The 27,703-nt window shown below is 53.3% G+C and overlaps 1 protein-coding gene and 1 long non-coding RNA gene across 20 annotated transcripts in view; one reads left to right on the top strand and one right to left on the bottom strand.

Moving 5' to 3' along the window:
• Nucleotides 1-27,703, top strand: part of LOC309610422 — a 487,797-nt gene that overhangs the window by 286,815 nt on the left and 173,279 nt on the right. The window lies entirely within an intron of this gene.
• Nucleotides 1-27,703, bottom strand: part of EP400 (E1A binding protein p400) — a 113,305-nt gene that overhangs the window by 43,492 nt on the left and 42,110 nt on the right. For 14 of the 19 annotated variants that reach the window (XM_082353154.1, XM_082353150.1, XM_082353159.1 and 11 more), the window contains 17 exons: nt 27,041-27,119; nt 26,295-26,344; nt 25,887-25,944; nt 24,944-25,033; nt 20,642-20,749; nt 19,513-19,703; nt 19,094-19,271; nt 14,400-14,536; nt 13,211-13,380; nt 12,679-12,853; nt 12,393-12,529; nt 9,435-9,621; nt 6,995-7,161; nt 5,368-5,534; nt 4,280-4,522; nt 2,242-2,406; nt 776-931 (listed from right to left, as the gene is read on the bottom strand). In XM_082353154.1, coding sequence (XP_082209280.1) covers nt 776-931; nt 2,242-2,406; nt 4,280-4,522; nt 5,368-5,534; nt 6,995-7,161; nt 9,435-9,621; nt 12,393-12,529; nt 12,679-12,853; nt 13,211-13,380; nt 14,400-14,536; nt 19,094-19,271; nt 19,513-19,703; nt 20,642-20,749; nt 24,944-25,033; nt 25,887-25,944; nt 26,295-26,344; nt 27,041-27,119 — 2,458 coding nt within the window. The remainder of the gene's footprint in view (nt 1-775; nt 932-2,241; nt 2,407-4,279; nt 4,523-5,367; nt 5,535-6,994; nt 7,162-9,434; nt 9,622-12,392; nt 12,530-12,678; nt 12,854-13,210; nt 13,381-14,399; nt 14,537-19,093; nt 19,272-19,512; nt 19,704-20,641; nt 20,750-24,943; nt 25,034-25,886; nt 25,945-26,294; nt 26,345-27,040; nt 27,120-27,703) is intronic. The other 5 variants (XM_082353152.1, XM_082353153.1, XM_082353156.1 and 2 more) reach the window with 2 other exon arrangements.

Raw genomic sequence — 27,703 nt, 5'->3', positions numbered from 1 at the left:
AGAACTTCTAGAACGTTCCCTAAATGTATCTGTAACATTAACAAGCAAAGTTTCTCATGATTCCAAGTTTCTTGTCAGAGAAAAACCAAATCAAACATCTAAAGACTGAGTGAGGGTGGGTATGTTCAACCAGTACCTTCGGGAACAAAAGAGAAAGAAAAGAAACCAAGCTGACACGGGCCATCTGTGGAAATCAGAGGCGGCCACAACTGGGACTACCGGTTCTGAGGCATCACAGAAATCATCCGCGCTCCCCACTTGCCTCACAAGCAAAGAAAGTCAGAAAGAAGTTCCAGGGACTTCCCTGGTGGTGCAGTGGTTAAGAATCCGCCTGCCAATGCAGGGGACACGGGTTCAAGCCCTGGCCCAGAAAGATCCCACATGCCGCAGAGCAACTAAGCCCACGTGCCTAGAGCCCATGCTCTGCAGAAAGAGGAGCCACTGCAACGAGAAGCCTGCGCACCGCAACAAAGATAAATAAATAAATTTATAGAAAGAAAGAAAAGAAAGAAAGGAAGAAAAAAAGAAAGGAAGGAAGAAAGGAAGAAAGAAAGGAAAGAAAGAAAGGAAAGGAAGAAAAAAGGAAAGAAAGAAAGAAAGGAAAGAAAGGAAGAAAAAATAAGAAAGAAAGGAAGAAAGAAAGGAGGAAAGGAAAAAAGAAAGGAAAGAAAGGAAGGAAGAAAGAAAGAAAGGAAGGAAGGAAGGAAAGGAGAGGAAAGGAAAGGAAAGAAAGAAGTTTCAAAACCAAGTCTCCTTCCGGCTCACAGCACTCTACCTGGCGGGGTCATGGGCGCGGGGCTTGGGCCGCCGGCTGGGGGCTTGCTTCCCAGGGCGTTCAGGGCCCCCGCCTGAGACACTGTCTGCATCACCACGGGGCCTGGAGGTCGCAGGTAGGACTGCCCGGGCGCGGACACAATCTGGAGGACGCTGCCTGCAATCACACGTGCACGGGGGTCAGTCACGAGCCGAGTGTGCCGTCAACCCCCAGGCTACACCCACTTCCTAAGGTACAGAAACAAGGCAATAAACCGAAAATCCAAAATCAAATTTCCTCCAATGAGGCAATGCCAAGTTCAGTTACTTGGAGAAAAATGAAACTATTTCATTCACAGTGAAGGAAAATGCCAAGGATCAAAGTCACTTGGCTTAACGTCAAGAAAAAGCTCCTCCACTCCTTGCGATGCCTGACTGATTTCGGGTAACGCCGCGAGTACCCGCTCAGCATCTGTCACATCTGCTCGAGGCCTGAGCCAGTCACGGGTTGGAAGGTCCCAGCTCCCAGATCACATACTGGGTGCCTGCCAACCAGACAAGCTGGATGAAGAAATACCAAAACACTCGTTTTTTCTTAGCCCAAATGCTGTGGCTCTATAGCCACTGTTCCAGGAGCCTGCCATTTTCAACCTCTCTGTGATTACGTCTCCTGGCATCTTTTACTCCGGAATCGTCCTCTACAAAAACTGGAGTTCACCAGAAATTTTAAGAGATGACCTCGCTCCTTCGGTCAAAAAACCAGAGGAATATGGAATAAAACCAAACGAACCCGTTTCTTTGCTGCGGGTTTCCTGGGGGCCTCTGCTCTGCTGAGGTGCATGTCCCCAGCGTCCACAAAGAGCACCCCAGACCTGGCTGACACCTGCACCTTCCACCCCAACGAGCGCCGTGAACAACGACGCGTCGGGGGAGGCCGCCTGGGGAGGTGGCCGGACCCTCCCCGCCCCGGGTCCTACCCTCCAGCCGAGCCACTGAGGGTTAACATGAGCTAAACCGCATCCCCTCGTTTCCTCCGAGAAGCACTTACTACACGAACGCAGGGTTCTCAGCCAAAGGCTTGGGAGGGCTTTGGTCTGCAAGTTTTAAAATCTGTACGTAAAAGAAAATAATTTCTCCTACATAAATTGCTAGACCTTTGGCATTTTTAGGACAATTTACCTCACAATGAAATTTGAAAGGAGCAAATATTTCTATTTTGATTTTTAAAACAGGGAACTTTATTCAAAGGGCAGATTTTATTTAAAAACGACTATCCTCTATTTAACGTGTGTCAAGGGCCAGGCCACCAGGTGATTTACCCGTTATCTCCCAAGTCCTCTGAACACCAACGAGGTGAGACTCATTAAGGCCATTTACAGGTGAAGCACCTGTGATTAAGGGGGCCAAAGTCACAGCTGCAGGGGGGAGCCGCCGGGATGCCCCGGTTAAAGCCTTCGTGGGTCACCACCCGTCGTCAGCGAACCCTACCTTGGAGCTGCAGGGGCTGGCCAGCTGTCAGCTGCCGCAGCTGGCTATGTGACAAGGTGAACTTGTTGCCCTGGAACTGAAGCGTCACGGGGCTCTCCGGCTGGGCGACTCGGCTAGGCGGGCCCGCGAGGGAAGCCAGCTGGGCTATTTTGACCACCTCCCCACCTGCAGAGACGCAGAGGAGACGAGAAAGAAAACTCTTGGGAAGAGTTTTCGATTGCTATACTGACGATCACTTGTCACAGAGAATGACCGTCTGTAGCAAACTGAAGTGTCACAAACATTTATTAGGTATTGCTTTCTAACACTTTCAGAAAATATTTTAATAGAAAAGGAAAAACAATTAAAATTAACACCAGATTTTAATGGTTAACTTCATCATAACTGGTAGAAATTTTAGAGTATCAGGTATCAATATAATTAACCAAGCCCTTAAGGAACATTTTGCTTTTCCTTCCAGGCGATAAAAAAGTAGCAAACATCAGAAGTAGCGGAAATGTATTGGTCATACACTTTGAAACTCTCATATCAACCTCTTAACTTCAGAATCCTTTCAGAATGTGAGAAAGTACATGTCCAATTTAGCTCACAGAGATAAACAAGATTTTATCACTATAGATACAAAATAGAGAACTAGCTTCAATTATACCCATATTCTTTTCAAAATGTGGGAATGTATTTAAGTACATAAATACATCACACTTTACGATACAGTGTTTCACACTAATTTGAGCTAGATCGTAGGATTCGGTCTGTAATTTTAACTGAAAAAATGCGAGATTTAACATTGCTTAAAGCATTTTTTTTTTTTTTTCAAACAGAACTCAGATGGAGTCACACACACCTAACTCAACGAGGCACCACCTTCAAGCTGTAACTGAATAATGGCTGTAAAGGCTTTTTTTTTTTAAACCCAATGGTTGATATTCGAGTCTAAATGTTCCTCCCGTGAAAATTCAGGCCAGAATTAGTAGTGATGCTATAAAGAGGATAGTTAGCAAAAGACGAGGAAAACATCCAAGGATATCTTGCCCACAGAAACCATAAACAAGGAAAGGAAAACGGAAAAAGAGACGCAGAGATCTGTGCACAGAACTACGACTCTCCCACGAGCCCTCCTCAGTCCAGAAGTGGAGGCGTGAAAGGCGGCCTGGCCCTGCGCCCCCCCAAGCACGGCTCCTGGGTACACCCCCGGGACTCCTATCCCTGGCCAAAAAGAAAGAGAAACCGAAATGTATGCAAGAGCTCCCCTCCCCTGGGCAGTGAACCAGGATAAGCGCTTTGCGTTTGCTGGCACGGAAGACAGGCTCATCACAAGAGAAAACTAGCCTGAACCCGGTGTCTCCTCGCGACTCTACTTCTCTCTCTCTCCTGTCTCTCCAGAAAGGCCTCAACACAACTTGTGCCAACAGATAAAGTGCTCCAGGTGGCATCTGAGAAATGGTGTAGCCCAGGACAGTTTCCATCAGGGTACTTCCAACAGCAGGATGGACAGAGGTAGTACCCTAATCGCGCTGGTCACAATAAAAAGTTCTATTTAAAAAATGTAAGAAGGTTGCGATGTTTCAGTGAATTATTACAAAATGTCTCACTTGAGCAATAGTCATTCCAGATTTAAATTTGGTAATAAGCAAAAGACTAAAAGGAAGTCGAACCCTAGTTCACAAGGCTTTCGTTTTATTGCCCTTTGCTCTCCGAGGGGCCCTGGAGGCTGACGGGACAAACCCGCAGCTCACTAAGGAGAAGTGCCATCCTTGGCCACCGAGGCAGAGCACGAGCACAGGAGAGAAGCAAAGCTGACGGACGGATGGGGTCAGAAGGAAGGACAGAGAAAGGACAAGAGCCTGAACTCTGGCCCTGAGCGAGCCCTCCCTCTGTAGATTTAGGGCTGGAAAGGACAGCGTGGCGAAAGGCAGCACCGGACACGGGGTCGGGGAGACAAAGGGAGTGGACAGCGAGGCTCTTCACACGCCGCTCGTGTGAACGCAACGTCCTTGTGCAAAGAGGTGGCAGACCCAGGAGAGGTGAAGCCACTTACTAGGCAGGCGCGCCTGGGCCTGCGAGGTGAGCACCAGCCCCTGAGGCAGCGCGCTCTGCCCGGCCGGGTGCGAGGGGGCCTGGGCCTGGGGCTGGGGCGGGCCCGGGGTGGAGGCCGGGGCAGTGGTTTGAGCCCGCAGTTTCACAGGATGGGCTGGGCTAGGTGCTGTGCTGAAGGTCGAGGCGGGCTGGTGTCTCGGAGCACCGGTGGAGGCCTGAGAGGTCTGAAACGGGGTTGCTGGCGCTGCAATCGATAAGGTTGGTTTGTGCAAAGCTGTTAGAGGTTCTTCAGAAAATGCAGTATTAAACTCGAATTTTAAAGAAATAAAACAAACATTACTTCACACCACCTCTCAAAGGAGACGCCCTCTCTAAAAAGGGGGGTGGGTGGTCTATAGGATGAGAGAAATCTAATTTTTTATCCGTCGTTAACTATTGGTATTTTCACTTTGAGCCACCAGTCCGCGACACGGTGCACTTCTGGAGTAAACGGGAGCGTCACAAGCCGGCCCCTGAGGGCGTGTCCGTGAGAACCACATCTTAACCACGCACGGAGGTCAGGCAGCGCTGGCGTCCCCAGCTGCACGAGGAGCTCTCGCAACAAGCAGCTCTGGCATTTATGAAGATCTCAGAAAAACACAGTGGACTTGACATTGAGGACCCCGTGGGTTCGGATTAGAAGATAATTTTTATTACCTTTTCTGCCATTTAACCCTATCCTTCTTCAAGTAACAATCAGGTTACATTGAAGCGGTGGCAGAGAACACAAAAGCAGACTTCCTCAGAAGTTTCATAAATGACTTCGACATGCGTTTCCCGACATAAAAGAGAACGTTTCTGCCGAGGTACATCTTCACCATCACATCAACAGTAACTCGACTAAGAAGGGGATATCTTGTACAGTTCAAAGACATAAAAGCTTAAAACTCACGTGAGAACTACACACGGTCTCCTGGGCAGAGCCAGAGTGGACGGTCCCACTCCTGCTCAGAGGAGTGGTCACACGTCCCCATGGGGCCAGGGAAGCACGAGGAACTTCTTCCACAAAAACCCTCTGTGGTGCCGAGCATACCCCCACGAGAGGCATACCTTTTGCATCTGGATTTGCAGAGAACGTGGCGATGGGCGGCCGTCCTCGAACGTGGCCCTGCGGCGTGGCAGTGGCTGTGGGCGTGGCCGTCCGGGGCGGGTGTGTGCTGGGGAAAGCCACGGTGCGGCCCTCGGGCTTCTGGCCGTACTGCACGGGCTGAAACAACCTGGACGCCCGAGCGCGGGCAGGAAGACACGAGCACTGCTGAGACGCGGCAGGCACGGCCTCCTGGATGGGCCCTGGGGATACAGGGCCGCCCCGCGGGCAGTGGGGTTCCCACCCCGGGTGCAGTTTAAAGAGGGGCGGGGGGATTTCTAAATGCTGTGCTAAGAAGCAGCGCTCACCAGGGACCCTGAGGGAGGCGCTTAGTACCCAAAAATGGTACATCTACCCCAACGCTTGGGCGACGCAGGGCTGAACGTGATTAAGGCCCCGTGAACGTGGACTAGAAAAACCGCGTCTAATGCGTTAAGTCCATTCTGCGACTCTTCTGAATACGAGTAAAGCGGGGTGAAAAGTCAACGTGCACGACTAGGTAAGAAGGCAGTGCGGGAAATGGAGAGAACGGCAGAAACGGTCAAGGCGCCCCACAGGCGCCCGTGGGCGAAGCTGTGACGGGGGATCCGCGCCACGGCTGCTTCGCCCGACTTCACCTCAGCAGCGCGCTCCTCCCACTCCTTCAACCTGGAAAGCCATGATGGCAGCACTTCTACACCGAAACCCCTGTGCACTGCGCAGCCGGCAGAAAGCCACTGAACGAGGCCGCGCCAGCCCCAAGAGGACTGCGGCTTCGTTGCCCGGGCCGTGTGTTTAACTGAGGGCTGCAGGCTCCCGTGAGCGTGGGCCAGGCAGCTGAGGCGAGGGTGGTCGGATCCCAGTCGCCAGGGAGGTCACACAGAGGAAAGGCAACAGGAACGGGCTGCCATCTGCAGAGCTGGCCCATTTCTCTCTAGAACACCTGTTTGCTTTCTCTTTGTTTTTAGCTGGAGCACAGAGTTGTGCACAAACCCGGCTCCACGGGGGTAGCCTATCTTGAGTCACGTGTTTCGAGTTCGTCCGTCTACACGCACTGCTCCTCCCAATCTCGTGGCACCTGCATCATGTCCCCGGAGGCCCTCGATGCTGCAGTCAGGGGTGGAGCCTCTGCCAGACCTCGGGGCCGCAACCCCGCCCCCCCCCCCGCACTGCCCCCCTGCCCTCCGGCTCCGACGGCTGCCACCACACCCGCACCAGGTCAGAGGCGGCCTGACCGCCCCGCCCCTGACCACCTCCCCACGCAGAGCCCTCCCAAAGCCCCACGCTTCTTCAAGATGATGAAAAGAGCCTCTCCTGCGCCCTGAGCACCCCGGCTGTTTATCCCAGGATCCAAGGACATCTGGGCAACTTCCAGGAGAAGCAGAGAGCCAAATTAGATGATGAGCCTTTCTTTCCACAGGCTGTAGCCCCAGTTCTTGTGTGGAGCTCCAAGCCGGTGGTCCCGGGTCTGCCCGAGAGGCTGCGGGGCCGGGGTCCCTTTCAGCGGGAGGAAGAGGGGATGCCACCCAGACCCCATGACACACGACCAGCCAGGACCCAGCCAGAGCCGGCCGGTGAGCAGGAAGTGGCGCTCCACGCCCCACTACACACCTGCCGGGCTTCAGTCTGACGGCCGCTGGCCTGCCCGACGGAGGCGGCGCGGTGAGCAGGTCCTCGAAGAGCTTCCGTGTCACCTTCCTCTTACCCAGCAGTTCCGCCTCGTGGTGAGTCATTTTATTTTCTAAGCCGATAAGGTCAAATATAGAAAGGTCGGTTTCCTAAGGAGAAAAAGAAAACAACTTCGCTACAGGAGGCAGGAAAAAAACAACTGACTAGGAATCCAAGTCGATTCCAAACCGGGAAGGCCAGGCCCCTCGCAGCCGTCTTGCTGAGCGGCACCCGCCGGACCTCGGTGTGCTCAGTTACCCAACTTCAAGGTGGGAGTGATGGCATGTGGCCATCCCGAGTGGCAGTGGGAAAGGAGAGGGTGGCGCTTAAGAGACAGACTAGACTCAGCAGAGGGACAAGCCTGGAAAACGCTCGTCTAAACGGATGGAGATGCTCGGCCTCGTCGGGGAGGCTGACGGAGAGACCCTAGCGCGCTGGTGCAGGTGCAGCGGGCGTGTGGCACGTCGCTATGTCCGGAGCCCTGGAGACGTTCACTCCACCTGTGCTTCTCTTGGACGTTCTCACTCCCACCAGGATGGCGGGAATCAAAGAGGATGGACAGCAGGGGTGGGCAAGGATGTGGACACGTGAATGCCCCCACCCCCTCACACCCTGGTGGGGACGGGAAACCTGGCAGCCACCATGCAAGGCAGTTGACCAAAAGGTTAAACATGGACTCAACACGTGACCCTGCAACTCCTCGCCCGTCAGACATGTGCCCAAGAGGAGCCCCACAAGAAGGGAGCCCCACGCCCACAAAAAACTTGCACATGAATGTGCACTCGCAGGGGCCAAAAAGTGGAAACCACCCAAGTGCCCATCAGCTCGTGGACGGATGAACACACTGCAGTCCAGCCAGACAACGGAGGAAGGAGATTCTGACACAGGCTGCAACGTGGGTGAGCTCTGAAAATATTATGCTCAAGTGCAGTGAGCCATTGATATAGAATACCTGGCCTGGACCTGGTGAATCCACAGAGACAGATGCAGGTAAGTGGCTGCCAGGGCTGGGAAGGGGAGGGGGAATGGGAATGACAGTGCGTGTGGATTTCCTCTTTGGGGTAATGAAATGTTCTAGCATTAGTGGTGATGGTTGCACAAGTCTGTGAATATACTCAAACCAACAAACTGTACGTTTCAGAACACTGAGTTTTACGATAATGAACTACCTCAATAAAACTGTTTTTAAAATGAAAACACAACATAAAAACTACTATCCATGAAACATCTCCCCACCCCACCGGTATCTTGAGGTAGCCTGCTTCTGATGCATCTTTATCCCCCGTGGCTCAACTTTTCTTTAACTCAACGAAAAACTCATCCCTACATTATGAGTGGTAATCGTAAGAGTGGATGTATGTATATGTATAACTGAGTCACTTTGTTGTACACCTGAAAGTAATACTATAAGTCAACTACACTCCAATAAAAGAGTAGTAGGCGTAGCGGTAGGAATCACATTCATCACGTAACTCACCACATACTGCTTACCAACCAGGCCCTTCCTCAGACCATCACGTACATTAACTGACCGACTCCTCACGACTTCCCGGTGTGGTGAGGAAACCGAGGCAGACGGACCAGCCGAGGCCGCACTCCTCACGGGGCAGAGCCGGGACGTGAGCCCCTGCAATCTGGCCCCAGGGTCCCTGTCCTGTCCACACCCCGACCCTGCACAAGCCTATCAAAGCCACAGAGCTGGTTCCTGTTTCTCCGCGTTTGTGAGACCTCGGTCCCTGGTCCTCTGGGGTGGAGACAGCCAAGGGGAACTCAGGCACCAGCCTGCCAGCGGCCGGCCGGCCTGGGCAAGCTCTCGGCCTCCCGCGCGGAAGCCAGAGCAGGAATGACAGCCCCTGAGGGCTCGGCCCTGCCCCGCTGGGAGCCACGAGCTCGGCACGCTTGTGCTCAGAATCACCCAACCTACCCCGATCTCTTTTGTTTTAAAAATTTTGGTTTTGGAAAAACTTGCCAAAATTACCCCAAAATTCAAACACAGAAAGGTATACAACTCTACTTTTTTGGTCAAAAAATAACCGAGTTTCCCCACCTAGGGACGGTTACTAACATTTTAACAGAAAGGCCCCCGCAGGCCTCAGATGGCGCGCGCCTGTGAGGACACCCCCGCGGTCCCGCAGTTCCGAGCCCTGCTCTCCTCCACACGCTCCGCCGTTTCTCATGGGCCAACGGCCAGGCGAGGAAAACCCTCCCTGCTCCTTCACACTGTGGGCTCAGCCCTCGGGGCCCATTGCAAAGCGGCTTCTAGGCCGAGGGGAAGGCCCAGCATCAGGCGATCGCGAAACGCAGGACGCAAGTTAGTGGAGACCGCCGTTCCGGAAGCACCCGGAACAGCCCTCAGGCAGAGCCCCGCGCACCCTCTCCGTACCTTCCAGAAGTCTCCGTCGAGCGCCTTCAGGATGAGCGAGGCCGAGCGGTAGTGCAGCGGCCCCGCCGAGTAGGAGGACTCCGGCAGCCGGGGCGCCACCAGCCCGGGGTGGTTGCAGATCCGCTGCAGCCGCAGGAGGAGGCGCAGCACGTCCACGAAGTGCCCGCTCTTCAGCGCTTCCTGCGTCCTGCGCGGGGAGAGACACCAGCGCTGCCGCGGCTGCCAGCACGTGCCAGCCAGGCTCCTCGCCCCCACCGCCCTGGCTCCACAGACACGGCGTCGGCGCGCTCTGCCCAGACCTGGCTAGCACGGCAACGACGTCCGGAGCCACCTCCGCGTGGCCAGGGTCCTCAGACTCGCTCACCGCCCCCGAGACAGGACGGGCGGCCAGAGAGCCAGCGCGCGCGGCAGACGCGAGCAGCCCTCCTCGCCTCCCGCCAGCAGGGGCGCCGCCATTCTCCACGGCAGCCACGACGAGCGCCGGCAGGCAGTGGCAGGGTGAGCACACCCGGCCTGGGGGAGAAGGCCCTCGAGGGGCAGGGGTAAGGGCGACTGGACGGGGTGGTCCAGCGAAGGAGGAGACCCACAGGCCTGACACCGCGCCGGCGCCACGGGGGCCACGGTGCGGGGGCTGCACGGAGGCCAGCTGAGACCTCCAGGCTGGGGGCCCCCAAGGGCGGCCGCAGAGCACAGCGCGCCCAGCGGGCGAGGCAGGAAGGAGCCGTGGAGCGGGGCGGGCAGGGACTCGGGAGCAGAGGGGGAGCAGAGGGGGAGGAGAGGGGACGGGGGGACGGGGGGACGGCCCGGCTGGTGGAGCACCAGCGTCCTGAGACCGGGGAGCCACGCCTGGGGAAGCCAGTCCCGCACACATGGGATCTGTGGTGCCCGGGGGACAGGTCAAGCCGCCACAGGAGGACGCGGTCAGCCCGGCGGCCTGGGCAGCTCCCGCCAGGACGGAGCGCGTGGGCGCAGGGGCGGGGCGGAGCGGGGTGGGGTGGGGTCGGGGACGTGGACGGCACACAGGCGGTGCCAGAGAGCAGAAGGGGAGAGGGGAGGGCGGCCGTTCAGAGGCCAGTGATATGTGTCTGGATGAGACAGGAGAGAAAACGCGAGAAACCAAGAAAACTGCAAATGGAGGCTCCTGAGGGGCTGGGCTCAGCGCCCGCCGGAAGGCCCATAACAGAAACCAGGAGGAGGTGGCGCCACCACAGGCGGGTCCACACGGGCGGGTCTGCAGGGCTCTCCGGGAAGGCGGTAGAAACGTGCGACACGGCCGCCACGCAGACGGCAGGAAGGCGCTGACCGGGAGCGACGCCCAGAGCCCACCCGAGGACCCCGAGACCGTCGCGTCAACACGCACCGAGGCGTGCGGGGCACGCCCGGGGGCCGCCGTGGGGTCGGCACAGGCCTGCTCACGGCCCCCGACTTGACCAACAGGCCCGAGAGAAAGAGGTGCAGGGACCTGAAGACGGGGAAGCTCCCCGCCGCTCCATCGGGACCTTGCGGCACAGGACAACCTAGGCTCTGCTGGCCCAGTGGCTCCGGGATGCAGGGGCCTCTCCTATGGGCACGCGGAGAGCATCCCACACTCGACGAGCGGGCCCGAGGTCGTCACTGCCAAGTGCAACCCAAGCGACGTCCCACGGCACGTCACCGAAAAGCGACAGGGCAAGCATCCGGAGGACGCCGGGGCTCTGTCTGGGTGAAGGGATGCCCTGGCCGCACGAGCCCGCGCCTGCTGGCCCAGGACCCGCCCTCTGCGCACGCTGCGATTCTCTCTGGATCAGCACGGGCTGAGATAGCTGACCGCCAGCAGGCGCCAGCCGTGCCGCAGGCTGTCTGCTCCCACAGTGTCCAGGAAGCAGGATCTGTCACTGCACGTGTTGTCAGGGGTGGGGCCTCCACAGCTCCTACGCCTGACTGAGATGGTCAACGGCCTGCCGCAGCACGACGCTGGTTGTCAAGGACTGGCTACTTGCACTCTGTCCTAACGCTGTCTAAAAAGAAGCCTGTAACACAAGCAGGCATTAACAGCAAAACCCTCTCCGGCACACTTGCTACTGCGGACGCTATTCGGACAACTTTACGCACTTAAGCACACGACGCTCGCAGCCAGGCCCAGAGCATCTGCCCGCGTGCTACGTAAGGCTGTGCCAGGCGACCCAGCTTCCGGAGCAGGGCCACCGCCCCGCCACCTGCCTCCAGAGCCTCGGGGCCCCAGCCCGCACCTGTGCCCAGGCCTACACCTCGCCCTCCAGGTCCCGCCCACGAGGAGCGGGCAGGCGAGCCAGGTGAGCAGCCCGCCCGTCACCTGGCACAGGAACGTGGCAGCTTGCTGTGGAACGCTGAGCCCCCGCTCGGGCTGCCAAGGGTGAGTTCGTGGGGAAACCGGTGAGCTCTGCACAGAGGGGTGTAGTACTGAGGCCAAGTACATGTACAATCTTCGAAACTTTAATCCCACGGGCTTATTTTTGTTTTTTTTTATATAAACTCAGGAATACAGAGTACATGACAAAAAGAGCCGAACAGGTCACGGGAAGGATCACGGACAGGACGGGGCCCCACCCTTCTAGGGTCCATACGGAGGTGCCCGCGGCCATCCGGTGTGGCCCTGCAGCGCCACCTGCGCCGGACCACACGGCACGCGGGCCTCGGTCCCACGTCCGACCCGTGGCTGTGAACGCACGAGCCACCCAATCAGCACGGCCCCCTGCGTGAGCCTCCAGTGCGGCGCCGAGCGGCGCGCGACGCCGTGCTCCTGCTGGGCCGGCTCTGGGCACAGCCTCTGACGGGACCGGGGGTGGGGCGGCCCGCCAGCCTGAGAGGAGCGGAGCCGCCAGGGCCGGGCGTGAGCATGGCCTCCAGCTGCAGAAGCCCACCCCCGAGGAGCCTTCTGGAAGGCCGGGGGGCTCGCTCTTCCCCAGGAAGGTGGCCAGGAGCGCGCAGCCCTGAACTCACCCCGGCTGCAGGATGACATCCTCGTACAAGGCCTTCTGTCGATTGGAGAGGCGGCACTTCAGGACGTGCTCGTATTTCTTCGTTAACTGCTTCTCCACATCTCTCTTAGTTCTCCGCAAAATAAAGGGCTGTGTCACCTGAAAGAAGAAAGTCCTCCTTGTCTCCACTGCAGCCGTGGCCCATCCGCACTAGGTCGGGGGTGCTTCTCGGGCAGGGAGCGCGGCGGCGGGGCGGCGGGGCGTGGCGGCGGGGCAGCGGGGCAGCGGGGCTTGGCGCGGCCGCGTACCCGGTGCAGCCGGATGACCACTTTGTGGTAGTAGTCCTGGCTCTCCTCGCTGGGGGCCTTCAGGGGGAAGTGCAGGTAGGGCCTGGAGAGGCCCGGGACGAGGAAGTGCACCATGGTCCACAGCTCCAGGAAGGTGTTGTGCAGGGGGGCGTCGATGAGCAGCAGACGCTGCTGGCTGCACACACAACGGGAGACGACACCTGAAACGTCAAGCTGCCCGCACAGCCCTTCTCTGCAGATACTCAAGGAGAGGGACGACGACCCTATGGAGCTAACACACACACACGCTCACACACACATGCGCACACACACACGCTAACACACACACACACACGCTCACACACACACACACACGCTCACACACACACAAGCACGTCTTGAGGAACGGACTGAATTAAATGAGCGCCTTCAGTGAGGGGAGCCCTTGAAGCTGAAAGGCCATTCTGGGCGTCTGCAGTTTCCTACGGTTCCTCCAAAGAACCTTTACATCAACAATACCCAGCACACGGCATGCGGAGAGGGGTGGCCAGACCTCTGCAGGGTGAACACGGCCTCCCAGTGCCTCTCGGTCATGCCCTTCACGCGCTGCATCTCGTCGATGACCAGGCACTTCCAGCGCATCCGTGTGAAGGACGCGTAGCCCTTGAAGAACTGCTTGTAGGACGTGATGCAGACGTTGAAGCGGTTGGGCTCTGTCCACCCCTGCAGCACAGAAGCCAGGCCTCACTGTCTGCGCAGGAACAAGCGGCCTGGAGAGGACTTCCGCGCGCGCTCACTACCCACCTAACCTGCCCCACCGCCATCATCCCTCCTCTTCCTTGGTAACCTGCTCTCTCACCACACAGAAAACAGCTGTTTATGTTTTATGACCTTTTTCTTTAGGAGGCTAAGCACTTGTGTGGACAAATTAAGAAACTGCTTTGGAGGCATTAACAATCGCTTTTGGAAAACAGATCAGCACACAGTATCCAGAAGTGGGGCTCACTTTCATAGTGTATCATCTTAGTGATGGAACATGTATTCAGAAGATGATAGGAAATGTGAATATCTATGTTGCAGCTGACTACATTCTAAGCTATTAAAAAGCAAATTAATAACCAGAGAGTTAAAAAAAAAAAAGAGAGAGAAAAAAGAAAAGACCCCTCAAAGTACTCACTTTTTAAGTGAATATTACTCAACACAGTAGAGTCTAATCATAAGCCAAAATTTTCTCTCAGATGAAAAATTTTGTAACATACTTTTACTTAGAATCTAGTACTAGAAACTACTGGGCAGAAAATAGAAAAATAAGAGTCCAAGTTTGTTTCAGACGCTCATCTGTTTGTCACAAATATTCCTAATAAACACATCCACGGGAATTATTTCACGGATTTGTAATTCAGAACTCAGGATGCATCACAATTTCTTATTTCTGCCTTGATAACCAACAGGTCTGCAGTTTAAAAGGATGACGGCACCTCCGGAGAGCATCTGAGCTCTGGGGGAAGCTCCCTCACCTCCTGGGGGGTGAACACAAGCCCTGCAGGGAACGGCCGGTTTCCCGAGCGTAGTCTATGCTTCAAGGGGGCTCTGAGCCCAGACAACCAGAAGGTCTCGTATCTCACAAACGAGTGACTGACAATAATTACACTAACAAGCATGCGCTGACACTTTGAAATGTGTCTTCTATAGAAATTAAGATGTTTTCCGTTTAGTTCTGTTTCAAGTTTAAACTAACATACCTGTCTCTTTGCCTTGAGTTCTCTATGGCTGCCAACATACAAGAGCGTTTTGAGCCCCGGACACCAGCGCTTCAGTTCGAGCTCCCACTTGAGTATGTTACAGCCCCTCACAACGACCAGATGAGGGCCCCAGTTGCCTACACAGGAGACATACAAGCGCCCTCTGTAACAAAACCCATCTGTCCAGGGCAGGGGCCCGGCGCTGTGCCCGGCCAGCAGGTGTGCGTGAGGCCAGGGCGCGACTAGAGCAGACGTCACTGGGACGCGGGGGTGTCCCCGCCCGCCCAACAGCGCAGCCGCCACCATCAGGACGGGCCGCTCCCCTGCTCCCAGGGCCACGGCAGGACGCACTCAACGAAGAGAGGCTGAATGAGTGAGCAGCCAGTAAGATGAGAACGTATTCAAACACGACCCCTTAACGTAAGCAGGGGAAGGACTCTCATCTACAGCGAACAATGCTCAGAAAGGACGAACCCTCAGCCTCGAGCCCCGCGGCCAGCATGGCCCGCTGGCAGCCCCATGCTACAGGCGCTGGTCCCACACTCACGCTCATGACAGCCCCCAACCGCTAGTCAGAACACACCCAAACCCATCCCAACCCAGCCCAAAACACACGGTTTCAACTGCAATCTTCGGAAAAGTAAGCGTTTCTTAAATTTCTGGGCAATACACACATAAATTTCAACTTCTGTGCTACAAATAAACATAAACCAAGTTAAAAGTCAGAAATGGCAGGCTTGGAAAAAATATCTGTAACACACACATCTACAGCCATTACGGCTCATAAGCAAAGTGTTACTATTGATCCTTAAAAAGAACCACCTAAAATGGGAGAAAATATTTGCAAACAATACAGTTGACAAGGGTTTAACATCCAAAATATACAAACAGTTCATAAAACTCAATATTGAAAAAACAAACACCTCAATCAAAAAAATGGGCAGAAGACCTAAATAGACATTGCTCCAAAAAAGACATACAGATGGCTAAGAGGCACATGAAAAGATGCTCAACATTGCTAATTATCAGAGAAATGCAGATCAAAACTACAGTGAGATATCACCTCACACCAGTCAGAATGGCCATCATCAAAAAGTCTACAAGCAGTAAACGCTGCAGAGGGTGTGGAGAAAAGGGAACCCTCCTACACTGTTGGTGGGAATGTAAGTTGGTGCAGCCACTATGGAGAACAGTATGGAGATTCCTCAAAAACTAAAATTAGAGTTGCCATATGATCCAGCAATCCCGCCCATGGGCATATATCCAGAGAAAACTCTAATTAGAAAAGATACACGCACCCAATGGTCACAGCAGCATTATTCATCCATCAACAGAGGAATGGATAAGGAAAATGTGGTGTGTACACACACACACACACACACACACACACACACACGAATACTACTCAGCCATAAAAAAGAATGAAATAATGCCATTTGCAGCAACATGGGTGGACCCAGAGATTATCATACTGAGTGAAGTAAGTCAGAGAAAGACAGATATTATGTTAACACTTATATGTGGAATCTAAAAAATAATACAACTGAACCCATTTACAAAACAAAAAAGATTCACAGACACAGAGGGAAAAAAAAAACAACTTATGGTTACCAAAGGGAATTAGGAGTATGGGATTAACAGATACAAACTACTATACATAAAATCGATAAGCAGGGCTTCCCTGGTGGCACAGTGGTTGAGAGTCTGCCTGCCAATGCAGGGGACGCGGGTTCGAGCCCTGGTCTGGGAAGAACCCACATGCCGCGGAGCAACTAAGCCCATGCGCCACGGCTGCTGGGTCTGTGCTCTAGAGTCCGCGAGCCACAACTACTGAAGCCTGCACGCCTGGAGCCCGTGCTCTGCAACAAGAGAGGCCACCGCAATGAGAGGCCTGCACACCGCGGCGAGGAGAGGCCCCCACTAGCCGCAACTAGAGAAAAGCTCGCATGCAGCAACGAAGACCCAACACAGCCAAAAATAAATTTAAAAAAAAACAAAACAACCGACAAGCAGTAAGGATTTACTATAGCACAGGGAACTATATTCAATATCTTGTAATAACCTATAATGGGAAATAACCTGAAAAATATATATGTAACACTGAATCACTTTGCTGTACACCTGGAACTAACACAATAATATAAATCAACTATACTTCAATTAAAAAAAAAAACCACCTAAGAGGAAAATGAACAAGGGAGTGAACAGAAATTCTACAAAGGATGGGACTTCCCTGGCGGTCCAGTGGTCAGGACTCCGTGCCTCCACGGCGGAGGGCCTGGGTTCGATCCCTGGTCAGGGAACTAAGATCCCACAAGCTGCGCGGCGCAGCCAAAAAAAAAAAAAAAAGAGAAAGAAAAAAGAAATTTCACAAAGGGAAAAATACAAGCAGACGATAAACTCTTTGAAGGGCATGACCTCGTGAGTAGGGAAATGCAAATCAACCCCAGGTGCCTTTCCCTCTCCAGTGAAAAACAAGTTTGTTTTTTTCACTAGCATTTAGCACACTGTTCCATTTCTAGAGAGGAGGGGCAAGTGTCTATATATGTGTTTGTGAGCATGTCTGTTGACGCTTGGACGAAGCACGGCAGGACACACACCAGACTGCCCCGAGGGGTCACCGCTGGGGACGGAAGCAGGAGGACAGCTACAGACTGCTGGCTGTTTTACTTTACAAAGGAAAAAGTGGCGAGTTTGTGAGGGATCTCAGCTGCGAGCGTCCCAGAACCCCCCGCTCAGAGTCTCCTGGAGCGAGTCCCCTGCCCCTGGGGAACCGGTCAGCTCCAGTTCTACGGCTCCCCAGTGAGGAGCCGCCCAAGGACACCGGGGCCCCCGGGGGTGGGGGCAGACAGAGGAGCCAGGCGGGCCCCACTCGGCCCGTCCTGTGCGGAAGCGGAAGCGGAAGCGGAGCGGGCAACGCACGCCCGCTCGCCCGCCCTTCCTTCGGGCCTCCCGGACCTGCCAGGCACCCGCCTCTCCCCCAGGGCGGCAAGCTTCCCGACAGCTGGCCCTCTGAGTCTGTTCCCAGCGCCAAGGAGGCCCAGTGACCCCCCGACACCGGCACCAACACAGACCTCCAACCAGGAAGAGCCAGACCCTGCGCAGCCTGCAAGGCCCTCACCTGGCCGGCCGGCGGCCTTCCTGGCTCTGTGCCCTCTGGCCTCCGCACCAGCCTCAGCACTGTCCCGTGGACACAGCGGCAACCCCTTCAGCCTCTGCACCCACCACCCCAGCTTCCCAAGCCCCCCGATCCCGGTGGCCACGGCCTTCTCAGGCCTCTGCTCGCGGGCTGTGCCGGGCAAGCCGTACACAGTGGAAACGTGCTGCTCCCCATGTGCTGAACCCTTATTCGCTGTGCCCGCTGTGAGCCTCCTCGGTGGGGGGGCTTTGTTCTGCTCACAGCCGCACCCCCGGTGCCAACAACAGTGCCTGGAACCAGGTAGGTGCTAGGTAAGCACCTACGGAATGCATAACTGATCCATTCGTTTGTTCAACCGATGAAACAAAATCCCCTGCTTTTGAAAGTGTACACTGCTTCCAATTTCTTACTATTATAAATACAATAATAAACACTTTTTTCAACTAAACAATAAAATAGTAAGACAAGGTAGCTCTTCTATCTTGAGATAACTATATATATAAAAACTCATTTTAAAGTACTACATTGGACACTTTGCGGTACTGGGTCAAAAACAAACATATTAGCACAAGGAAATAAGGCCCCAAAGTTGATCCATTTGTACTAAAAGTAAGATCAAGTAAGCTTTCAAAACCAAGGGCAAAGAAGAGTTATTTACTAAAGACGCTAAGGTAACTGTGAAAGAATTTAGAGGGGCCGGGGAGGAAGAAACGGCCCCAGGGCTGAAGGAATCTCCATCCAGCCTACTCAGGGTGCCAACTCCCCCTTAACTCAAGGGGCCCCTCCCTGCTACTAAAGCTCTGACACGGAGATGAAGGCGATGGCCTGTGCTTCCTCAGGAGCTGGCTAAGTGCTGGAGTGTGAGGTTCCGTGCCCCCCCGCAGGTGCTACGGGACACTCCCCTTGCGAGAGGAAGCCTACAAGCCCGTCCCGCGTCAGAGGCACGCACACAGGCTCGCCCACAGCCCCACGGCACAGGCGGGGAGCAGGCAGGCGCCAGGCCCACAGCCAAGCGGAGGGCACGGCCTGCTGCGGAGTGCGGGCACTCCGTCCCTCTGCTGCTGCACAGACGCCGAGCCCTCACGGGGCTCCAGGGGTGGCGGGATCCAGCAGAGAGACAGGAGGGCCCGCGCCACAGCACAGGGAGGACGCCGATGGGCCTCGGCAGGGCGACCAATCACGCCACGGGGGACGCGCACCCGCCAGCCCACGGGCAGCCCGAGGGGAGAGCCCGGCCGCGAGCACTCATGCCGACGTGAAGTGGCGCAGAGGCCCTGCCGCCTGGAAGTCACAAGTCCCCAGTCACACAGCCTGCTGGGTCTTACATTACGTTAGACTTTGAAAAACGGTGAGTTACTCGACCTAGTGTTTGTCGTGAACGAGTGCTTTGTTTGTTCCAGTGATGAGTGCCTCTGAGCCCAGTTCTCTGAGTCTGGACCAGAGCACGGAACAAAGGAGCAGAGAATAGAGGCCTCTCCCCACCCTCACGCCAGATGCACTGCCTACGGTTCAGTTTCAGCAAATACGAACTGTTCAAAGAACAACAAGCTCTTACCTTCGTTACAGGCTAGGTGGGCAAAAAAAGCAATGATCTGCACTGTTTTGCCAAGCCCAGCCTCATCGGCCAACACGCCATTGAGGCTCTTCCGGTAGAGCCTGGCCAGCCACTCCAGGCCAATCTTCTGGTAATCTCTGAGGGCGCCGTACAGAAGCGCCGGCGCGCTCACCTTCACCTGCAGGGGCAGACGGGCCCAACAGGCACATCTCAGAACAGCCATTACAACTGCTGCCAGATCAGTCATATGATAAGCCTACTGGAAAGCCACAAAGGTGATTTACAGATAACAGAAAGAGAAAGATCCTTAATTGCTTTTCCTGACAACCTCTGCCGTTGGGATAAAGAGCTCATTTGGAAGGAGGAAGCTTTTCCCCTTAACAGAGACGCCATCCCTCACACAGGGCACAGCGGCTCACCGCGGTGCTGATCCGAGCACTGCCCTTGGGCAGGATGGCTTCGGCCACAGCGGTCACTTCCGCGATGTCCTTTGTGTGAGGCTTCCCGACAACCACTCTCTCTGTGGCTTTAAACTGGTCCATGATGAACAGCGAGTCGATGAGAACCACATCCTTCCGGCTCTCTCGGTCACCTGAGCAGTCTTCCATGTCTGTGATCAATGGAAAAACGGGATTTGCGAGGTTTGAGAGGCTGTGATAGTATTATGAGGCCACTTAACATGACAAAAAAAAGAGAGAGAAGAGAAAAAAGAAAAGGAGTCGCTAGAACCCAAACACTTCAAAGACAGAATTGAGCAGCAAACTTTTGTTTTTAATCCACTTTAGATAGTTAACAATGTATCCAGATAAACAGGTACAAACTCTTACGGAGTCTGTAGGACCACTCTGGAAGACCCTTGGGTGAAATTGGAAAATGTCTGTGTAGCACCAGGAGCTAGTATCACCCAGAGATTTACGGCCATCTAAGGGTTTAGTGACTGCTCTCCACCACCAAGAAAGGAAGAATCAGAAGCATCATAGTTTGGGCAAGCAAGGGGGCCACCAACCCCTCCTCGAGTCCTGCTGCAGCGTGGGGTCCAGCAAGCCCTGGCCTCCCCGCAGAATCTTCTGGGCCCCTCCCCTGCTGCCCCCCGCAGGCAGCCATGTCTACGGACCAGAACAGGGGGGATGAAAACAAGAACACGTGGACTCTTCCGGGCGTAGTCTGTGTACCTCCTTGGAACGCCCAATAAAAGTCAAGTAAAGTCCTTAAAGTGGGTGTGTTAAATTAAACAAACACAGCACAGCCTGGATAAATGATAAAACCTAGGCCCATAAAATTTGTATAAATCTGGAGAAGAGTATTTCTACATTGTTCACAACTTGATCAAGTACTCTGGTAATTATGCCAAGTTAACCAATAAAAAAAAAAAGCACAGAATTTAATGAAACTATTAATATAAACTTTCATGTTACATATATTTTCAACTTTTTATCAGACTGAAAGAAGTGAAGGTAATTCTTAAACTCTGTTTTAAGCACCCTTCCTCTGTTAAGTATTTTGGCTTTTGTTTTCAAAGCTGAATTCTTCAAAGATGTTAAAACAGACCTTCGTCTTCACTTGTCTCTTCACTGTCAGGTTTAGGTTGGGGCCACTGGAAATTCGGCAGAAAGGCACCTTCATACAACTTCATCAAATCAATTAAGGGCAATTCAGCTGGAAAGGATTGTAGGAAGAAAGATTATTTTACACCAATAGTGTCAGCTGGGAAGAAAACACAGTCAGGAGAAGGGCCCTTTCATACACAGTTGACCTTGAACAACTCAGGGGTTAGGGGTGCTGACCCTGCAGTGGAAAACCCGAGCGTAACTTAGTCTGCTCTGCTTGTACGAGGTTCCTCCACACCCGACCAACCGTGGATCGGGTACCACTGTAGTGTTTACTATTGGAAAAAATCCACGTGTAAGTAAGTGGACCTGCGCCGTTCACACCCGTGTTGTTCAGGGGTCAAATGTATATTCCTTTTCCTGGCTTTAAATTAATTCCTTGGGAAATGTATATATTTTCTAAAAGCACATTTATTTTTTTCCAAAAACTAATAATGATTGCCCATTACTGATACAAGACATATGACATTTTCTTTATAAAGATGAGAATCTTTGAAATGAAGAAACTCAACTTTTATTCATACAGGAACAAATATTCCTGAAATAATCTTAATATATGTACAGTAAAATCTATAGATTAATAAACGAAAATATAAAAATACTACTGATAGAAATGATCAGTGGAGATGATACATATAAATACAAAACATCAAGTAAAAGTCAAAAATAAAACAAAAAATGTTCAAAAAAGATGATAAAATATTGGTACAGACTTTTTTGTATAAAGAGCTCACCCTAATTGATCAAATAGCCCACCACACTAAAGCCCAACGGGCGAGGGATATGGAGCTGTTTCACACACAAAATACTCTAAAGGGCTCATAAAGTATCTCTTTAACTGAGCATCTCCAGAAACCAGTGCACAACGTATCCCCCATTGCATGGCAACCACCTTAAAACCGTAATGCTGGACGAATATAATGACTCAAACGGTCTCAACACTGCGGGTGATGGTATAAACAGGCTTAACTTTTCTGGAAACCAGTACGAAAAGCTGAAGAGCTTTAAACTTCATGCCCTCTGACGTCACTATTTCCCACTCCATGGGTCTGTCCAGGGGAGTAATCGGAAACTTGGACCCAGGTTTGTATTCAAACACAGTTCCACAGGGTGTTATATGTAACAAGGCAACGAACGCTGTGAGCTGTGTACCTGTGATACGTAAGCCTTTCTGCATGTACACCGTATGTCAATAAAATTTGTGGTCAAAATAACAAACGCCACAGAGAAGTACCCCAAAAGAACAGTATTGAGGGCTCTCTTCGTTTAAGACTTATAATCCAGTGACTTCATTTGCTCATGATTTAAGCTATTCGTCATAGGGGGCTGATAGGTAGATACATGATAAAGCGAAGTAAGACCAGTTGTGGAAGGGAGGTGGCGGGTGTATGGGTGTTCGCAATAAGGTTCTTCAACTTTCCTGTTTGTCTGCGTGTTTCCATAACAAAATGCAGGGAAATGTACATACACATCATACAATGGCTATCAAGGTAGGAAAAAAACCAGCAGAAACAACTGAAAAACTACTTCACTAATAAGATAATTCAGTAAGGTGCCTTGGAACAAACTTAACTCACAGGAATCAACAGCCTTCACACATATAAACCAGTTTGAAGATATAATGGGAGAGAAGATTCTATCTAGACAGAAAGTATTTCTATACTTCTTTAGATGGAAAGTATTTAAATACTTAGAATTAAGGTTTTAAAAAATTCACAACATCTACATAAAGAAAGTGCTGAAAGGTTCATGAGGGGCACGAGAGGAGACCCAACCAGGAAGAGGCACCCCAGTGAACGGACGAAGATGTGCCCCAGGCGACACGGCTCCCCGCGGTCCCAGCCTGGTCAGTTCCCCCGAGTGGCCAGGGCTAACCAGGGTGATCGCCTGTTGTGGGGACACCAGCCACTGCACCACCCCGTCCTGAGGACGCTCGAAAGCCACCCGGAGAAGTCCCCGTGTAGGGGGACTGGGCTCGCCTGCCAACAACCACCCACCCGGCCAGCTAGGGGGCCAGCTGGGGTGGACCGGAGGCTGGGCCTGCTGACGGCCGCATCTCCATGAGACCCGAGCCAGAAGCACCCGGCCGGGCTGCTCCCAATTCCTGCCCTACAGGAAGGGGTAGAGTAGCTGAGGCTCCAAGTTAACACAGACTCTACCAAGTCAGGGATGCACACAAGAATCAGAAAGGCCTGCAACAAGAATGCAAGACAAGGTGTAGCTCAAAGGCTAAGAGAAGAGATAAAACAGAACACTGGATTTGAACCAAGCAGTCATGACCAACCACCACAAACTACTGCCTTTCCGGGTGAAAATGTCCCTCTCATATCAAGAACAAGCCAAACGCCGGGAAACTCCCTGGCGGTCCAGTAGTCAGGACTCCATGCTTTCACTGCTGAGGGCCCGGGTGCAATCCCTGGTCGGGGAACTAAAGATCCTACAAGCTGTGTGGCGCATCCAAAAAAAAAGAACAAGCCAAAGGTGCCCACTATCAGCACCTCTATTTCTACACTTTATTGCAAGGAACGGTAATAGAAGGACCAGGATTATAAAGAAAAAACTGTTATTCTTCAGAGATGAAGAGGTTGTATACACACAAGTAACGCGAGAATTTAGCAGAGCTGCTGGATTTAAGATCAGTAAATAAAAATCAACTGCATTTCTACAGACCAGCAACAAATTAAAACGTAATCTTAAAAAAAATACCATTGATCACAACTTCAAAAAATATAATGCACCTAGAAATAAATCTAATAAAAACATGCAACCATAAAATGTTAGTGGAAGCTATTTAAGGAGATCTAAGTAAACGGAGAGGCTACTTTGATCATAGGTTGGAAAAGCTCTTCATAGAGATGCAATTCTCACCAAACACCCACTAATTCAACCACATTCGAATCAAAATACCCAACCAGTTTTTCTCTGAAACTTGATAAACTGATTCTGAGTTGTATCTGAAATAGGCCCAAATTAGTCAAAACTCTCCTAAAAAAGAATAAGGCAGAAGGACTGACCTAGCTAGGCCTCAAGAATTATTATAAAGCTAGAGTAATCAAGGGAGTGTGGTACTGGTACAAACTGACCAGTAAAACAATGAAGGTCCCAGAAAGAGCCGCGCGTATCAGGAAAACGTGACTAACATGTGAGCTGGCACTGAGCATCACTGAGGAAGGATGCCCTTTTCAAATGGCACGGGGAGAGTCAGTTAACCATTTGGGGAAAAAAAAAGAAACTGCACTCTTATTTCACACTAGGGACAAAAGTGATTCTTGGTGCGTTACAAACATCGAGACGAGCGTAAAACAAAAATTTTTAGACCACACACAAAGACATCCTTTTGATCCTGAGGTTAAAAAAAATTTCCTTTAAACAACACGGACAAACTCAACTACACTAAAATTAAGAACACCTGTTCCTCAAAAGGCACCATAAAGAGAAGGAAGACCCACCCCAGACTGGAAAAAGGTCACTACGACACAAGTCACCGACAAGGAAACGTGTCCAGAACACAGGAAGAACACTCAGAGTCAGTACAGAAAAGAAAACCCAAAACCAAGTGGGCGAGGACAGCGGTGAGAAGACGCTGCGCCTCGGGGGTCACGCCCCCCACCACAGGCAGACAACACCAGGGGCTCCTGGGACGCCGGGGCCTGGCCCACCACTCCAACCACGGCGGGGCACCGCCCCGTGTGCGCACGCCCCGCAAGCTGGCCCCCCTGCTCTGAGCACAGACGCTCGAGCACGTGTGCACAGGACACACGAGAGTGCTGCAGGCAGCGCCGCCTGTGAGGACGAATGCAGGGAAACCACCGAACTGCCCACCAAGAGCACAACCGCTAAGCCGTGACACGTGCACACACAGACCACCGTCCAGCCGTGGGCACTGACTCTGTAGCAACACACCTCCACGGGGACGAACCTCGGGAACAGAACTGAGAAAAGGCAGCGGGTGAGCCTCCAGAGTGATTCCATTTATAGCAAGTTCCAAGACCCAAACAAAGCGGGACGTTCAGGATTCACGCAGGGGGAGGGGGAAGCTGCGTGGAAGGAATGATAAACCCGAGATCCAGGCCGCAGTCGCCCCCTGGGGCGAGGGCAGAGGCAGAATGGCGCTCTCCCCGACACCGGGCAGCGTGGCTGCTTACACCGCACGCAACCCATTGCGGTTTTCATACCTCACGTGTCACGTGTGTGTCTTGATAAATGTTTAACGGGGCATTCTAGTAAGCGACTCGGAGCCTACCTTCTTTGGCTAAATTCAATAGCTCTGTTTGGTGATCCACAGCCCCCTCAATCGCTTCTTCCTCTTCAATCGTCTCCTCCTCATCTTCCACTGAAACGGTCACCGTCACATGTCAGCGAGAGAGGCTCCACGGCACCTTCCGTGCAATTACTCACGGAACGCTACAAGGCTCCAGAACTGTCATGCACAGCCGTTAGAGAAGTTAACACTCAGGCCTAATTTCTCAGGTTAAATCTGGAAGTGACAGTTTATTAAGTAAGCAACAAACCAGGGACCATCCTTTATACTTTCTCTTCCATTTCACAGTGTGAAATAGAGGCTGGTTTTCACCACATGACAGACCTACTCGGGCCAAACCAGGGAGCGATGTGAACTCCCTGTCCACCTGCAGAGCCCACTACGGAAAGACCCACAAGCACGTTGTTTGGTGTCACTACGAATTCGTCACCGCCCATTTCAGAGGCCCCAGCCCCTGCCCAGCTGAGGATTCCCCGAGCTCAGCTCCCGTCCGGCAGCTTCAGCCCAGCAACCCCACGGCCAGCTCCTGGTGGCTAAGAGTCCACCAGCACCCATGGCAGAGCCCCACCACCCTCGGGCCACCTCTCCATCTGAGCTGAGCCCTCACCACGGCAGGCCTTCCCTCTCGCTGACTCCTGCCCCCAACACGCACCGCCTCTCCTCCCGACCGACAAAAAGCACACGTGCACACACACACGCACGCACGCACACGGTCCGACACCTTCCCTCCTCCACAATCCAACTCCTCGTCTCTTCGCTGCAAAACCCCGCCCTCCACCAAGGCCCCCGGCCCCCAGGAGCATAAGCCGCTGAGCCACCAGACTCTTCTGGTCCAGGCGGTACTCGACGCCCTGAGCACCGAGCGAGCTCTCCAGCGGCGCTTTCAGAGAGCCCTGCACACAGCCAAAGCGCCAGGGGGACAGACCTTCATCATCGGTTAAAGACGTGCTTGCTTTTCTTTTTCTTCCAGGTATCCCCGAATCCTGTGACACAGAACACAAACCGTTAAGCGTGAGATCTGAAAACACAGAATGAGAACCCAAAGCAGAACTGTCTACTCCACATGCACTGGGAGGACCTGGGAGGGCCCGTGCCAGGCGTGTCCACGGCAGACACCGGCAAGGCGGGGAGGAGGCTGCGGGGAAGCAAGACGAAATCCACGCCTGCTCTTCCCAAACCACCGAGGCGACACCCAGGTGAGCCTAAGGCTGGAAACAACCAGCTGTAGGCCCGAGGGGGACTGCTCCCCAGCGAGAGAGAGAACGCTATTCATGCCTACGACTTCCTGCAGACAGACATCCCTCGCACAGTGACGCGACAGCCCTGAACTCACCACAAAGTTTTCCCGTAACGCATCAAGCCCTGTAGGTCTCGACTCTTTACCTAAAGAGACAGGTAACGTGATTCGCTTTCACTAAGGCTGTGGAGCAGGTGACGCTCCTCACACGACCAAGGGCACCTCTGCCCGCCCCCCGAGGAGGGGAGGCGAGGAGAGGAGAGGACAGCAAGGCGGGCCCCACCTCCCCTCTGCGACGCAGGGCAGCACAGCCACACCGCCACGCCCGCTCTCGGATTCAGCAAGAACCTAGAGTCTCCAAGCTGGCAAAGCTTCTCTTTCATGATCTGCATAATCTTAGAGCTCCGTGACTTTCAACAGGCACCACCTCCTTCACCTCAGTTTCCTCATCAATAGAAGAGAGGACTCCTCCCCGTGCCCTCCCCAGGTTTCCAGTGACGGGGTAGCTACTGCTGACACCGCGGGGGCAGCACGACGGCCAGACACGGGGACCACGGCGGGGCGGGGGGCAAAGCCAGGGGGAGTTCACCTCGCTCTCCGGGGACACAGGGGACAGGCTCAGAACCTCAGCCCTGAGAGCCCCCCCGAGTTGGCCACCCCGGGGCTTACTGACTCATACTAGCGAGTCTCAGAAGAACTGAAACGCCAGGGCCAGGCTGCTGAGTAAACGGCCTCGCTGCGGAGGCTCCGCGGGAAGCCGCGATGCCACAAGGCGACGGTGAGCAGAGAATCGAGCAAACGCAACCCGCAAAAGGGGAAGGTTTTTTAAAAAGTAATCATACCTTTCCGGGAAACTTTCTGGAAATTTAAAGCCTTTTTCCTTTTTTCTTCTAATTCTACTTGTAGTTTTATTTCCACAACCTAAATGCAAAGAGTTAAATAAATAAGCATGTTACTAAGAATGTATATTATAAAAGTTGTATACAGGAAAACATTAAAACTCACACATGGAGACCAAAAGCACAGCTGTCCCAACCCCATTTCAGATCAGAGCTGACCCTTGAACAACGTGGATTTGAACTGTGCAGGTCCACTGGTGCTCAGTTTTTTCCAGTAGTAAATCCTACAGAGCTGCGTGCTCTGCGGCTGCTACACCCGCAGCCGCGGAACCGCAGAGGCAGACGGCAGACGATGAGCCGCGTGCAGATTTTCAGCTGCACGCGGGGCTGGCAGCCCTAACCCCCCACGCTGCTCAGAGAGAAATGTTCAGTGTGGTACTCTTTCATTATTTTGTGTCAACTGCATCCTGCCCGAATTCTGTCAGACGGTAAGAAGAGAATTTTTATGAAAAGGAAGCAAGAGACAGAGCAGCCACTCTGGAACTAAGCAGCCTTTAGTGACCTGCACCAATACTAAACAGAACGACCTGACAGGCCCCTCAGGAAGGCTCACAGACACCACAGAGAGCGCAGGCCACAGCTGACGGGGATTTCGATGCACAAAGA

This window comes from Balaenoptera borealis, assembly GCF_965194805.1.
Source record: "Balaenoptera borealis genome assembly, chromosome: 14".
In the NCBI taxonomy this organism is placed as follows: domain Eukaryota; kingdom Metazoa; phylum Chordata; class Mammalia; order Artiodactyla; family Balaenopteridae; genus Balaenoptera; species Balaenoptera borealis.
The sequence above is the reverse complement of the archived record's forward strand: the minus strand, read 5'-3'. Positions and strand labels throughout refer to the sequence as shown.